Source organism: Gadus macrocephalus, chromosome 7, assembly GCF_031168955.1.
Source record: "Gadus macrocephalus chromosome 7, ASM3116895v1".
NCBI classification, from domain to species: Eukaryota; Metazoa; Chordata; class Actinopteri; order Gadiformes; family Gadidae; genus Gadus; species Gadus macrocephalus.
In genome coordinates this window covers 25,179,756-25,192,765 of record NC_082388.1, presented here as the reverse complement: position 1 = coordinate 25,192,765, position 13,010 = coordinate 25,179,756, and the positions used below count along the sequence as shown (strand labels likewise).

General features: G+C 43.7%; 3 protein-coding genes across 3 annotated transcripts in view; 2 read left to right on the top strand and 1 right to left on the bottom strand.

Annotated features, from left to right (window-relative positions):
* Positions 1-3,489, top strand: part of LOC132462039 (polypeptide N-acetylgalactosaminyltransferase 10) — a 23,428-nt gene extending 19,939 nt beyond the window's left edge. The window contains exon 12 of the mRNA XM_060057592.1: positions 1-3,489. This exon is cut by the window's left edge and continues 357 nt beyond it. The gene's annotated coding sequence lies outside the window, so the exon portion shown is untranslated.
* The window catches only part of ik (IK cytokine), a 99,364-nt gene that overhangs the window by 5,942 nt on the left and 80,412 nt on the right, over positions 1-13,010 (bottom strand). The window lies entirely within an intron of this gene.
* sap30l (sap30-like) lies at positions 5,917-12,586 on the top strand. Its single transcript, XM_060057586.1, has 4 exons — positions 5,917-6,572; positions 6,970-7,092; positions 9,068-9,166; positions 11,622-12,586. Exons 1-4 carry the CDS (start codon positions 6,387-6,389, stop codon positions 11,748-11,750), a joined length of 537 nt encoding a protein of 178 aa, XP_059913569.1. The 5' UTR covers positions 5,917-6,386; the 3' UTR covers positions 11,751-12,586.

The following is a 13,010-nucleotide window of genomic DNA, read 5'->3' as shown; positions in this document are numbered from 1 at the left end:
GTTGGATCAATGGGGAGTGTTAGAAACTGCAAGTTTATTCAGCTTCACCTCACCTCCACAAGGGACACCAAGTGGGGATTCAGGGTAATCAATAGCTCCTCCCACTATAAAAAGAGGCTACTTTCTAACAGGGAGGATCCTAAACCCTTACTGGAAGATTAAGATGATCAACGACTGGATTACTGTACTGAGAACAAAAGTCTTTATCTCTCTCTCTCTCTCTCTCTCTCTCTCTCTCTCTCTCTCTCTCTCTCTCTCTCTCTCTCTCTCTCTCTCTCTCTCTCTCTCTCTCTCTCTCTCTCTCTCTCTCTCTCTCTCTCTCTCTCTCTCTCTCTCTGAGTTAAACACATCCTGACACCCATGAGAGGAGCGAGTCAGACTGATTCAGCAAAGACTTGCAGACACAGTGAGGAGACACACATGCACACACACACGCACGCCCGCCCACACACACACACACACACGCTAGAGCTCCACACAAGAACAGGGACAATCTGTCAGGCTGCTCGCTGATGATGTCGTGAAAGGGGGGGTGAGGGCTAAATGAGGATGGGGATAAATTGGCGTGGATGTAAATAAGAATGACATTATGTTGAAATGATATCATGTTGAGGTGATGTGATGACGACATGTTGAAATGATGTGACGACAACATGATGAAATGACGACGAGGTAAAACGATGTGATCGCATCACGTTTAAATGATCATGACGTCGTGTGAATATGGTATCCTTCATGTTAAATCGAAAACATCACGTTGTGTCTAAACATAGTGCTTACGACACTTTAAATAACGATGACATCATGTTAATATGAGGTAGTTGAGCAGGAAGGACTTGTGACCACAAGCTAAACGCAGTGCCTTGATCTCGACCCGAGCTCCAGCTCTGACCGCTCAGCTGGAGGTCTCTTTGGGAAATTTGAATATTTGCTATAAAATATTGTCTTTGAGACCCAATTCCATACGTCGACTAGTTTAGAGTCCGACCGCAACGTTGTCCTTCCTTTCAAAGTTAAGTTCTGCCCTTTTCTAAAACAAGTGGTCTGTTCACGTCTTATATCTGTGTTACATGTCAAAGTATAACATGTCTAACATGTGTACTACATGTCTAACATCAATATTACATGTCTAACATCTGCATCACATGTCTAACATGTGTACTACATGTCTAACATGTGTACTACATGTCTAACATCAATATTACATGTCTAACATCTGTATCACATGTCTAACATGTGTACTACATGTCTAAAATGTGTAGGCGTTTAGTCATCAGTAGGGTTTTATCTGTCTAATGTATTTATGTTATGTCTCTAAAGTTCCTATTATTTGCTTTTAAGCTGCTGTAGATAAGATTTGAGCATTGTAAAGAGAGAGATTAGAAGAGAGCCAGATTCTGAAACTAAACAACCAAAAATTGTCCCCACCCTCACTACGTTTCTCCTCCAGTAAGAATTGCTGCATTTCAAACCCCTGTGATGGACAGGCTAGAGGGATACAGTGAACCAATCAGTAAAGAGATGTCCCGATTGGTCAGAAAATATCCAGGAGCGAGCTAAAGTGGAAATGTGCTCCTCCTTCGAACCTTTGGTTGTAGGAGGATGACCATACCAGTTTGGGCCAATCAGATGGTGCTTGAGCTGTGATTGGGCTGATCTTTGGACTGGTAGAGTGGACGGATGGTTCGTTGCACCAAAGGCTGGTCAACGGAAGCGAGGCAACTCGACCTTTAAGAGCAGCTGACCGGGTCAGGCTGACTCAGAACAGATATTCTCGCGGCCCAATTGACTCACTAACAGCTGACTGATGGCTTTGACCTTTTCTAACAAAGGACTCACCACTGACGGCTTTGATCTCTTCCTACGGCACCTTTAGGGCTCATGTTAGGTCTTTTAGGTTAATTTGATGTATGCTCATGTAATGTTTTGAATGTTATTTTTTTTTTTGTTCATTGATGTTGTCCACTGGAATCATAATCAACTCCATATTTACGGCCAAGAGGTCTTTGCACTATCTCTCTTCAGTGACGTTTGATCAGTTGTCAGTCGTCACAAAACGTTCTGCAGCGACCTCCATGCATAGAGAGGGTTTTGTTGGGTAAATAATATGCAGTCATGGTAGAGGGTTGTCTTTGGCTATGCTGGTATGGAAGCTACATTAGTGTCTACGCTTGTATGAAAGCTACGTTAGCTTCTACACTGCCACGGAAGCTATGTTAGCATCTGAACCGCCTGTGTTTTATGTTAATTGAAAGTGTCAATATGGGGCCAACTTTGTCTTCCTAGAATAATCAAAGGAATCTTTTCATGCATTGATGCTTGCAGCTTTTAGCATGGTAGTTTACAGATGCCACCGGACAAGCTGATATCAGTGTGGTAGTTAGCAGAGGCCATGCTAGCTGATATCAGTGCCATGCTAGCTGATATCAGGGTGGTAGTTAGCAGAGGCCATGCTAGCTGATATCAGTGCCATGCTAGCTGATATCAGTGTGGTAGTTAGCAGAGGCCATGCTAGCTGATATCAGTGCCATGCTAGCTGATATCAGTGTGGTAGTTAGCAGAGGCCATGCTAGCTGATATCAGTGCCATGCTAGCTGATATCAGGGCGGTAGTTACCTGGGGGCGGGACCTCATTCGGGGTCGCTGGTATGCAGACAGCTGATTTATAAGCTAAACATATTTGATGATACATTTTTGATTTGAAAAATGGTTTGAAAGATCTGAAAGGTCTTACACACAAACACTGCCTAGTGATTCGTAGTCCAGAGCAAACGACTAGCCGGCTAACCCCTACTAATCCCTTAGTGACCTACTAATAGCTGAGTGAACTAGGACTAATCCCCAGTGATGTTCACTGGAACATCGGGATGAGGGGCAGATGTTGAGCGAAACGATGTGTAGAAGCTGTAGCGCAACGATGTAGGATAACATTTCAAAACCTAAAGTCTGGGGGTCTAGATATATATGTGTATATATATCTATATCTATAGATATATAACTATAGTGGTTTAATATATATATATAATATAGTGTGTTATATATAATACACTAGAAGTGATATATATTATAGTGTATTATATATATATAATACAGTGTATTAGACATATTTTACGCAATGTATACAAAGTTCATGCTCCTTAACTTTGTATTTCCACACTTCCAAGTCATTCGCAGGGGAGACTCTGTGTCCGTCGATTTTTTTTCTAAATGTTTGGGTTTCAAATCTTTCTTTGAATGTTTTGACACAACCTTGTGGTGAATAATTGTTCCTGATGAAAATTGTGAAGACGATGCAAGAAATGATTTCTAATGTTCATGGCCAGCGGTCAGAGAAGTGTACATTTTGTATCTGATTAAATAGATGTATTTTTTTCTACTGAACATGCAATTGTAAAAGTGTATTTAGTTATGGGACATGCTGATGAACTAATCTGAGATGGCATGATAGTTTTGCCTATTGTGTAAATAAAAAGGTTTCTATATTTGGAATGAGGTCTCTGGTCTGTGTCTGGCTGTTGTTGCAGCTAACCCTCCGTCATCCGTTTTGTTACATTATTATTAGACTGCATAATATTATATTAGGATACACTAGACTGCATATTACTATATGACACTGTTAGACTGCATTAGACAATGTTAGACTGCATTAGACCACGTTAGACTGCATAAACTGTTAGACTGCATAAAATATGTTAGGCTGGATTAGACTATGTTAGACTACAATGGACCACAGTAGACTGGTTTCGACGGCATCAGACATCATTCAACTATTTTAGACTTCATTAGACTATGTAAGACTGCATTAGACTATATTAGACTGCATTAGACTACATTAGACTATGTTAGACTATGCTAGACTACATTAGACTGCATTAGAGTGTAAATGGGTGAGTAATGGTTGTACTGGGGAGGTGGGTGACTGGGGCTTGTATTGTTAGTGTGGTTTGATATCCTGCTGGGGGAGCTGACTTTGGCTATCTGCCGTTCTCTATGAGTCCGTACCTTTCTCTATAGCTATGAGTCCGTACCTTTCTCTATAGCTATGAGTCCGTACCTTTCTCTATAGCTATGAGTCTGTACCTTTCTCTATAGCTATGAGTCCGTACCTTTCTCTATAGCTATGAGTCCGTACCTTTCTCTATAGCTATGAGTCCGTACCTTTCTCTATAGCTATGAGTCCGTGCCTTTCTCTATAGCTATGAGTCCGTACCTTTCTCTATAGCTATGAGTCCGTACCTTTCTCTATAGCTATGAGTCCGTACCTTTCTCTATAGCTATGAGTCCGTACCTTTCTCTATAGCTATGAGTCCGTACCTTTCTCTATAGCTATGAGTCCGTACCTTTCTCTATAGCTATGAGTCCGTGCCTTTCTCTGTAGATGTGAGTCCGTCCCTTTCTCTATAGCTATGAGTCTGTGTCTTTCTCTATAGCTATGAGTCCGTCCCTTTCTCTATAGCTATGAGTCCGTACCTTTCTCTATAGCTATGAGTCCGTGCCTTTCTCTATAGCTATGAGTCCGTGCCCTTCTCTATAGCTATGAGTCCGTGCCCTTCTCTATAGCTATGAGTCCGTGCCCTTCTCTATAGCTATGAGTCCGTATCTTTCTCTGTAGCTATGAGTCTGTGTCTTTCTCTGTAGCTATGAGTCTGTACCTTTCTCTGTAGCTAAGTCCGTGCCTTTCTCTATAGCTATGAGTCCGTACCTTTCTCTATAGCTATGAGTCCGTGCCCTTCTCTATAGCTATGAGTCCGTATCTTTCTCTGTAGCTATGAGTCTGTGTCTTTCTCTGTAGCTATGAGTCTGTACCTTTCTCTGTAGCTAAGTCCGTGCCTTTCCCTGTAGATGTGAGTCTATACCTTTCTCTGTAGTAGGGGTCACCAACACACTGCCCGCGGGCACCAGGGCACCAGCAAGGACCATATGAGGCGCCCGCAGGCCTGCTCTAAAAAATAGCACAACTCATTCTTGAACAACTCTTTCCACCTTTTTTAAGTCATTGTTGATAATTATTGTGAGAAATCATTAACATGATCAGTATCTTCACATAGATGAGTATCATTAATCATTAATAGTAATATATAACTAAAGGCAAACTGAGCAGATTTCTTATTTCAGAAGAGTGCATCAAACTGGGTGCCCTTCGTATGACTCAGTACCCATGAAGGAGCTCTCAGGTTCAAAAAGGTTGGTGTCCCCTGCTCTATAGCTTGTATCGCTATCACTATTGATATCCACTGTCACACAACATACTACCACATTGTCAAGGTCCTGGATAACAACGCATGCAAGGCAGCCAGTACGTGAACGCTGTTGTTATAGGATGTTATGTTATAATCTATTGATCATAACATCTCGTTCTCCTGTACATGGCATTGGTATAAACAGCAAATTAATCGGTGGAACTTTGTCTCAGACCCGTGGCCGACGGCAGAATGACATGTTGGCGTTATAACAACACGCATTAACAACAAGGGTTTCGAATTGCTTCAAATTTGGGAGTCGAATTGCCCCCTCATCATTTTAACTATTCTTTATAGAACAGGTTGAAATTTGTGTATAAAAAAATATTTCTTTATGTTTTTATTTTTCCTCAAGCGTCCGTGCATGGTTGCATATACTTCATGCCCGACAGCGCTCCATGACACATAAGTAAGTTCAATCATATAAGTTGTATCTTGTATAATTTGAATCAACACGAAATATCAACACATATCATACGATTGACGATGTTTCTGCCGTTTGAATCCATACGGTCGGATCATGTGGACACGAACATTCCCAACGAGGAACTAGGAAACAAACAGCAACCTGAACGAGGAAGTACGGGATTTGACTGACGTGAAGTTTGACCAATTGACGAGCCATAATTACCCCTTCGGTCCCGCCTCCTATACAACTGACCAATGCGGTTTAAGGCATGTCACTTCCGATGTACGAATCTATTCCATTGTACGTGAGGCAGTTCTGCGGTGCTTGAGGACTTTGTTGAACTCCGCAGTGAATTTAACTGTATTTATTCCCACTTTATTTAATTCTCAATACGAATACGCCAACGCCTCGTCGTCTCGGTGGCAGTGTGCAGCTTCTTTGCGGACGTTAGGATGAGACGAAACATTTGAGACTCACAAGGTTAGCCGTCACAGGAGTCCGTCGGTCCTCTGATTTCATTCCTTTGCGTTTTTTACTTCATTTCTAGGATAAGTTTCAGTTTCACGGACACATCAGCGACAACGTCAGCTTAAAGTTTGAATGGAGATTTAAAAACAGCCGGACCGCTCCTGTATGTGTCTGGACTAGTTTCCATATTTCTGAAGCTACACTCATTAGCCTAGCCTCGGAGCTCCTCCAGGGCCGCGGGAGCAGAGCAGCCCCCCAGAGGAGGCGCTATGAACGGGTTCAGCACCGAGGAGGACAGCCACGACGGACCTCCGGCCCCACCGGGCTGCGGGCAGAGCTGCTGCCTGCTGGAGGACGGGCAGCGCTGCGGGCGGTCGGCGGGCAACGCTTCGTTCAGCAAGAGGATCCAGAAGAGCATCTCCCAGAAGAAGCTCAAGCTGGACATCGACAAGAGTGTGAGTGTCGACGTGTTGTTATGGTAACTGCGGGACTGCACCCGGAGCACGGGACAGGGCTTTGTGATGAACGAGTTGGTGTCTATGTCCACGTGTGCGTCTGTGTTCATGTGTTTGACTATGTCTGTGTGTGCATTTGTGTGTTTTGTCTTTGTTAAGTGTGTGTGTCTCAAATGGCGCTGTGAATATGTGTGTCTCCAATGGCGGTGTGTGTGTGTGTGTGTGTGTGTGTGTGTGTGTGTGTGTGTGTGTGTGTGTGTGTGTGTGTGTGTGTGTCTCGAATGGTGGTGTGTGTGTGTGTGTGTGTGTCTAATGGCGGTGTGTGCGCGTGTGTCTAAATGGCTGTGTGTGTGTGTGTGTGTGTGTTAAATGGTGCTGTGCCTTATTGTGTTGGTAGGTCCGTCACCTCTACATATGTGACTTCCATAAGAACTTCATCCAGAGCGTCCGAAACAAGAGGAAGAGGAAGACGAGCGACGATGGGGGAGAGTCACCTGACCACGACGTAGAGGTCCCAGAGGTAACCATGGTTACGCCACATACATCCCCAGGGCTCAAGACTAGCATTTTCTACTTTTACAATCCCTTTGTTAGACGGGAAAATGTCAGTGGTCGTTGACCGTCCATCGTGTTCCCTCGCTTTAAATACGTTTTAATTTTTTTTATTTTCTAGGGGGTCTTATTCAGTTTTTAGCACTAGGTCCTCGACCTGCGTGAAGTTGGCACCCCATGTGTAAAAAAAAAACATGTAAAACTATTTCAGATCGTTTGTGCTTCGTTTGTGCACGTTTGTGCACGACAAATGAAAATTTGTGCTCATACCGTTTTTGAGATATCAAACATTACATTTTGTAAACATATGACGTCACTCAGCACCCCAATATTGTCCGAATCGGTTCAAATGTGTCTCAATCATTTGTGCATCGTTTGTGCACGTCTGTGCACGACAAATAAACATTTGTGCTCTTTTAATTTTTAAGTTATTAAGGTTTCATTTTTTTCACTCAGCACCCCAATAATGTCAGAATTGGTTCAAATTGGTCTCATTCGTTTGTGCATCGTTTGTGCACGACAAATGAACATTTGTGCTCTTTCAAATTTTAAGTTATTAAGGTTTCATTTTTTTCACTCAGCACCCCAATAATGTCCGAATCGGTCCAAATCAGTCTCATTCCTTTGTGCTTCGTTTGTGCACGACAAATGAACATTTGTGCTCATACCACCTTTGAGATATTAAACATAACATTTTGACAACGGAGGGAATATCTGAAGAGAATGAACAATGAACACATGTAAAGAGAACTGGAGACATTCTATGGAAGAGAACTGAAGTCTGTCAGTGCAACAAAAAAAAAACGGTGTTTTATCACCTGTAGTGACATACTGGGGTATTGGTCACCTAGCACCATGCTCTTTTTCTCTTGTTAAAGGGTAGCTAGACTTGGCAGGCGGCTAGGCTCTGGATCATCTAACTTCATAATGTTGTGGGCCTCTTGTCACTCGCCATACATGTGGCAGTTTTCCCCCCTTACACAGCAACAGTGAACAGGCTTTGTTTTAGTTTTATTCGTTGATTAGTTTGCCAAATGTAATGTGAAATTCTAGAAAGGAAAATACAGACTGGGATGCAAAGATCCTATAGTACAGTAGAGCTGAGTCGAAGCCTTCAGATCTTCCCGCGGTTGTCTTCTGCAGCACAACTACGCCGCGTGACCAACTGCGTCACTTGTTAAACAATAAAAGCAGGAATATTCATGCGTCGAGCACAAACGATCAGAAGAAGTTTTATATATGTTTTTCACCTTTGGGGCGCCAGCTTCGGAAGTTGAGTGACGTGATTTGTTTACAAAATGTTATGTTTAATATCTCAAAGGTGGTATGAGCACAAATGTTCATTTGTCGTTCATTTGTCGTGCACAAACGTGCACAAACGAAGCACAAACGAATGAGACCAATTTGAACCAATTCTGACATTATTGGGGTGCTGAGTGAAAAAAATGAAACCTTAATAACTTAAAAATTAAAAGAGCACAAATGTTTATTTGTCGTGCACAAACGATGCACAAATGATTGAGACACATTTGAACCGATTCGGACATGAGTGACGTCATATGTTTACAAAATGTAATGTTTGATATCTCAAAAACGGTATGAGCACAAATTTTCATTTGTCGTGCACAAACGAAGCCCAAACGATCTGAAATAGTTGTACATGTTTTTTTTACACATGGGGTGCCTCGACATCTATTTTCTTAACGAACCAACTCTGCACTCCTCGTTCTGCATTGCAATTTCATTGAAACTCTGCACGCGCATGTGCCTTCATTCGAACTTAAGTGGGTCGTGTTCCAAAATACATAAAGAGTAAATATCCAAGAATGTTTTTTTGCGTTTAAAAGACTTATGTATGATTTGTATCTCCTGCCTTGGTGACTTCCTTCCATCCTATAGGACTTTGTTGTTCCATGCCATAATGTTGTTGTGTGTGTGTGCAGGTGGATCTGTTCCAGCTGCAGGTGAACACACTGCGGCGCTATAAGAGACACTACAAGCTCCAGACCCGGCCAGGCCTCAACAAGGCTCAGCTAGCAGAGGTAACCTGTCTGTCTGTCTCTCTAACTGTCTGTTCAGCTCTCTGTTCACGTGTCTATTCCCCTGTCTGTCTCTCTAACTGTCTGTTCACGTGTCTATTCTGTCTGTCTGATCCCCTGTCTTTCTTTCTACTTGTCTGTTCACCTACATGTCGGTTCACCTACCGGTCTGTCTGTTTACCTACATGTCTGTCTACCTCCCTCTCTGTGTCGGTCTGTATACATGTCAGTATACCTAGTAGGGTTGTCGCGGTGTGGACATTTTCACACCGAGTAATACACTCGTGTCAACACCGGTATTACTGAGTATAAGCGGTATAAACTTTGAAACTAGGTCAACCTCCATCTTCTCCGTCAACTCTCCTCTCACACTCGGTGACAGCTTCTGTCAGCGCGCCAATTCTCGGTGACAGCGTCTTATAACGTTCCATATATAATAGTATAATATAATTTTATATATTATATCACGGCCAAAAGCTCTGTGCGCCTCCGGATGGCCGTAGCGCAAGGAGCTCTCGTAGGGATTGGGCTTCGCAGGGTTTGTTTACCGGCGTTGCTATGGTTACCGGTCTTGTAAGGAAGCGCGCCAGTTCTCTTCCGCACAGAGCAGAACTGGCCTATTTTACACATTTTTATTTTCTTAATTATAATATTGTTATTATTTATTATTTTTTTTATTACTGGAAAAGATAAATAATAATAACTCGTAATCGGTGTTGGCCTCAACACCGGTTGTTGGCCTCAACACCGGTAATACCGTATACCGAGGCAACCCTAATACCTACCTGTATGTCTTTCTCGGACCATGAGAGAGTTCTAGTGTTCCGGTCCTCACAGTGTTTTTACCCGAGTCCTCACTAGGGGTGTAACGGTACACAAAAGTCATGGTTCGGTACGTACCTCGGTTTTTAAATCATGGTACGGTTCATAGTTAAGGGGAAAATTTAAAAAAGCTGCTTGTTTGTCAACAACGGAGAATGGCTGTAGATCAGCAGCAATGAAAACACCAATAAACTTGGTTATGGCGTTTGCATTTCTGAATTCCCAGACAGGGGTTGTTGTAATAGTGTAATGAGCTGGGTTTGCACAGCTTTTTTTTCTTTTCACAGCAACAGTGATGGTAACACCTGGATGGTGCCTTTTCAAATGCGTGTGCTAGGGATGTGCATTTCTGGCGAAAACTATTCGATATTCGATGAGAAGTATTCGAATAATATTCGAAAATCTCTCAATCAAGAACATCCCACTCACGCACACACAATGACACAGGGAGAGGCTTGTATGATTTGTATGAAATCAATCTGTCTATTTCAACAACTGCGCCATCAACATTCAACATCAAAATTATTTCAACGTGGGCTTAGGCAGATAGACCTACATGCGCCGAAAACGGAACGCTAATTATTTATTTATTTTACTGAACACAGCCTGCATGACGGTGAACTAGACACGTCAATTATATAACATTCACACGGTGTGTCTTTTTACAATTTATTTGTTACCAGCATTCAGAAAAATAGTCAGCAGAAATAGTCCGCCAAAGACGTTGACGTCGCTTAGCAACCGAGGACGCTGTTCACCACCGGAAGTTGTGAAGGCCCATGCAAGTCAACGGAGTGTTCAACAGCATTGAGAAGAGACGTGGAATAAATAACGATAGTCACATTCATTATTCGATATTCTACGGGACTCCGACTGTTCGACGATCGTTGCCCGCTATGTACGCCACATTTACGTACCGCGGTACACCTCTGTAACCGCTCCAAAGTGCCTGTACCGTGATGGTTCGGTACAAATACGTGTACCGTTACACCCCTAGTCCTCACGGTGTGTTTACCCGAGTCCTCGCAGTGTTTTTACCTGAGTCCTCAAGGTAAACACCTCATGGTAAAAACAGGAGGTGGTGTAGGAAGGAGAGGTAAATCAGCGTGGTAGTCAAGAGAGGCTGTGTAGGGAGCTGGTAGTCGCTCTGTATCACGTCTAGACTGCTTCCCATAATAACACTGTTGCTGTCACGTGACCTGGGCTGCAAGTGTTGCTTTAAGCTACATTGAAGAGTTGAAGATGGGCATTTACCAGATGCTTTTATCCAAAGCGACTTACGGTTAATCGGTTAATACACACATTGACACACCGACGGCAGAGTCAACCATGCAAGGCGACAGCCAGCTCGTCAGGAGCAGTTAGGGTTAAGTGTCTCGCTCGGGGACGCATCAACACTCAGCTAGGAGGAGCTGGGGATCGAACTAGCAACCTTTCGGTTACAAGACAACTGCTCTACCTCCTGAGCTAAGCCAACCACCAGTCTAGCCCTCCTGCTGACTATCTGCCATGTGGGCCCCTTGCTGACGAGCTGCTGACTAGCCTACCGTCTCAATATCCTTGCCAACGCGCTGTGCTAACTGTCCGTGCTAGCCGTCCGTGCTAACCCGTCCATGCTGTCTCGGGTGCGTTCCAGACGGTGAGCCGCCACTTCCGGAACATCCCGGTGAACGAGAAGGAGACGCTCACCTACTTCATCTACATGGTGAAGAGCAGCAAGACCCGCATGGAGCCCAAGGCCGACGGGGCCAAGCAGCTCGACTAGCCGCCGCCGCCCCCCCCCCCCCCCCCCCATCAGCACCGCCATCCGCTCCTCCGTCGCCACGGCAACCCCTGGCCCGACGGAACCCGCCGCTGCAGCCGCTGGCCTGCTGTCATTGGTCGGTTCTGAGGGGTTCCGGGGGGGCTGCTGTCCCCGGGCAGAACATGGAAACCGTCCTCCCCCCCCCACCGACAGACCGGCCTTCTGACCCCATGGACCCCCTGGTACTAAATATAGCCCGGTGTGCCGCGACAGAATCATGTCCACTCTGATCTCCCCTCCTCTCTCGCTGTCCGCCTCTGTCTCTCGCTGCTCTCGTTATCTACCGTCTCTCTCTCATTAACTATGGTCTCTCTCTCATTATCTTCTGTCTCTCTCTTGCTCTCATGGTCTACTCTCTCTCTATCGTTATCTTCTCTCTTCATTTTTCTCAATATCTGCTCTCATTATCTCATCATCTTCTCTCTCTTATCTACTGTCTCATGATCTCTCATTATCTTCTCTCTCTTATCATGAACTGTCTCATTATCTCTCATTATCTACCGTCTCTCATTACCTCTCTCCCTCTGGCTGATGGATCTCCTGGTTTACTAGACTTGTTGACTTTGTGTATGGATTGTATTTGTATCCTATCCTTTATTTTGCGTGTAGAATTTAATTAGCCGTGCCAGTCCTGTTACCCGTTAGCTTGTATCCTGTGTAGCGCAGAAGGATACATATATATGGATATATATACATATTTATGTATTTATATATACATATATATAGATATAAAACGATGTGTATATGTGCGTGTAGCTGCCTATTAATGATATTAATAAACATATTGTACAGTCTCACCTGCTTTAAATCACTCAAATTATTTTGATTGGTCCTCTTTCCTCTGGCGCGATTGTTTTCTTTTAGTTTGGCAGACAACTGAAGATCCCTCCCTCGGGTCCTGATTGGTCCTAACCTATCATCCCTCCCCCGACCACTGATTGGTCCTCACCTATCATCCCTCCCCTGAGTGCTGATTGGTCCTATCCTATTATTACGACACTAGATAGAGCACTTCCTTAGAGAGTACAAAACGGTTTTTCACTACTAAGGCCCACCATTAGTGTCTGAATTCCTAATTTCCTTATTCCCTAAATAGTTAACTATCTAGCTTTGTTATATAGGGAATGGGAAATGAGAAGACACATTTCTGTATGTTTTTATGGAGTGGTAGGTTCCCTGGCCATGTGTGGTATTATGCCGCCTTCAAACAATCAGTTTCCG

Bases quoted from the DNA above. Each gene is read 5' to 3' on its own strand.
- sap30l (XM_060057586.1), top strand. From the start codon at position 6,387: ATGAACGGGTTCAGCACCGAGGAGGACAGCCACGACGGACCTCCGGCC. The intron at 6,573-6,969 runs GTGAGTGTCGAC...TTGTGTTGGTAG, and splicing joins AGCTGGACATCGACAAGAGT to GTCCGTCACCTCTACATATG. The intron at 9,167-11,621 runs GTAACCTGTCTG...GGTGCGTTCCAG, and splicing joins ACAAGGCTCAGCTAGCAGAG to ACGGTGAGCCGCCACTTCCG.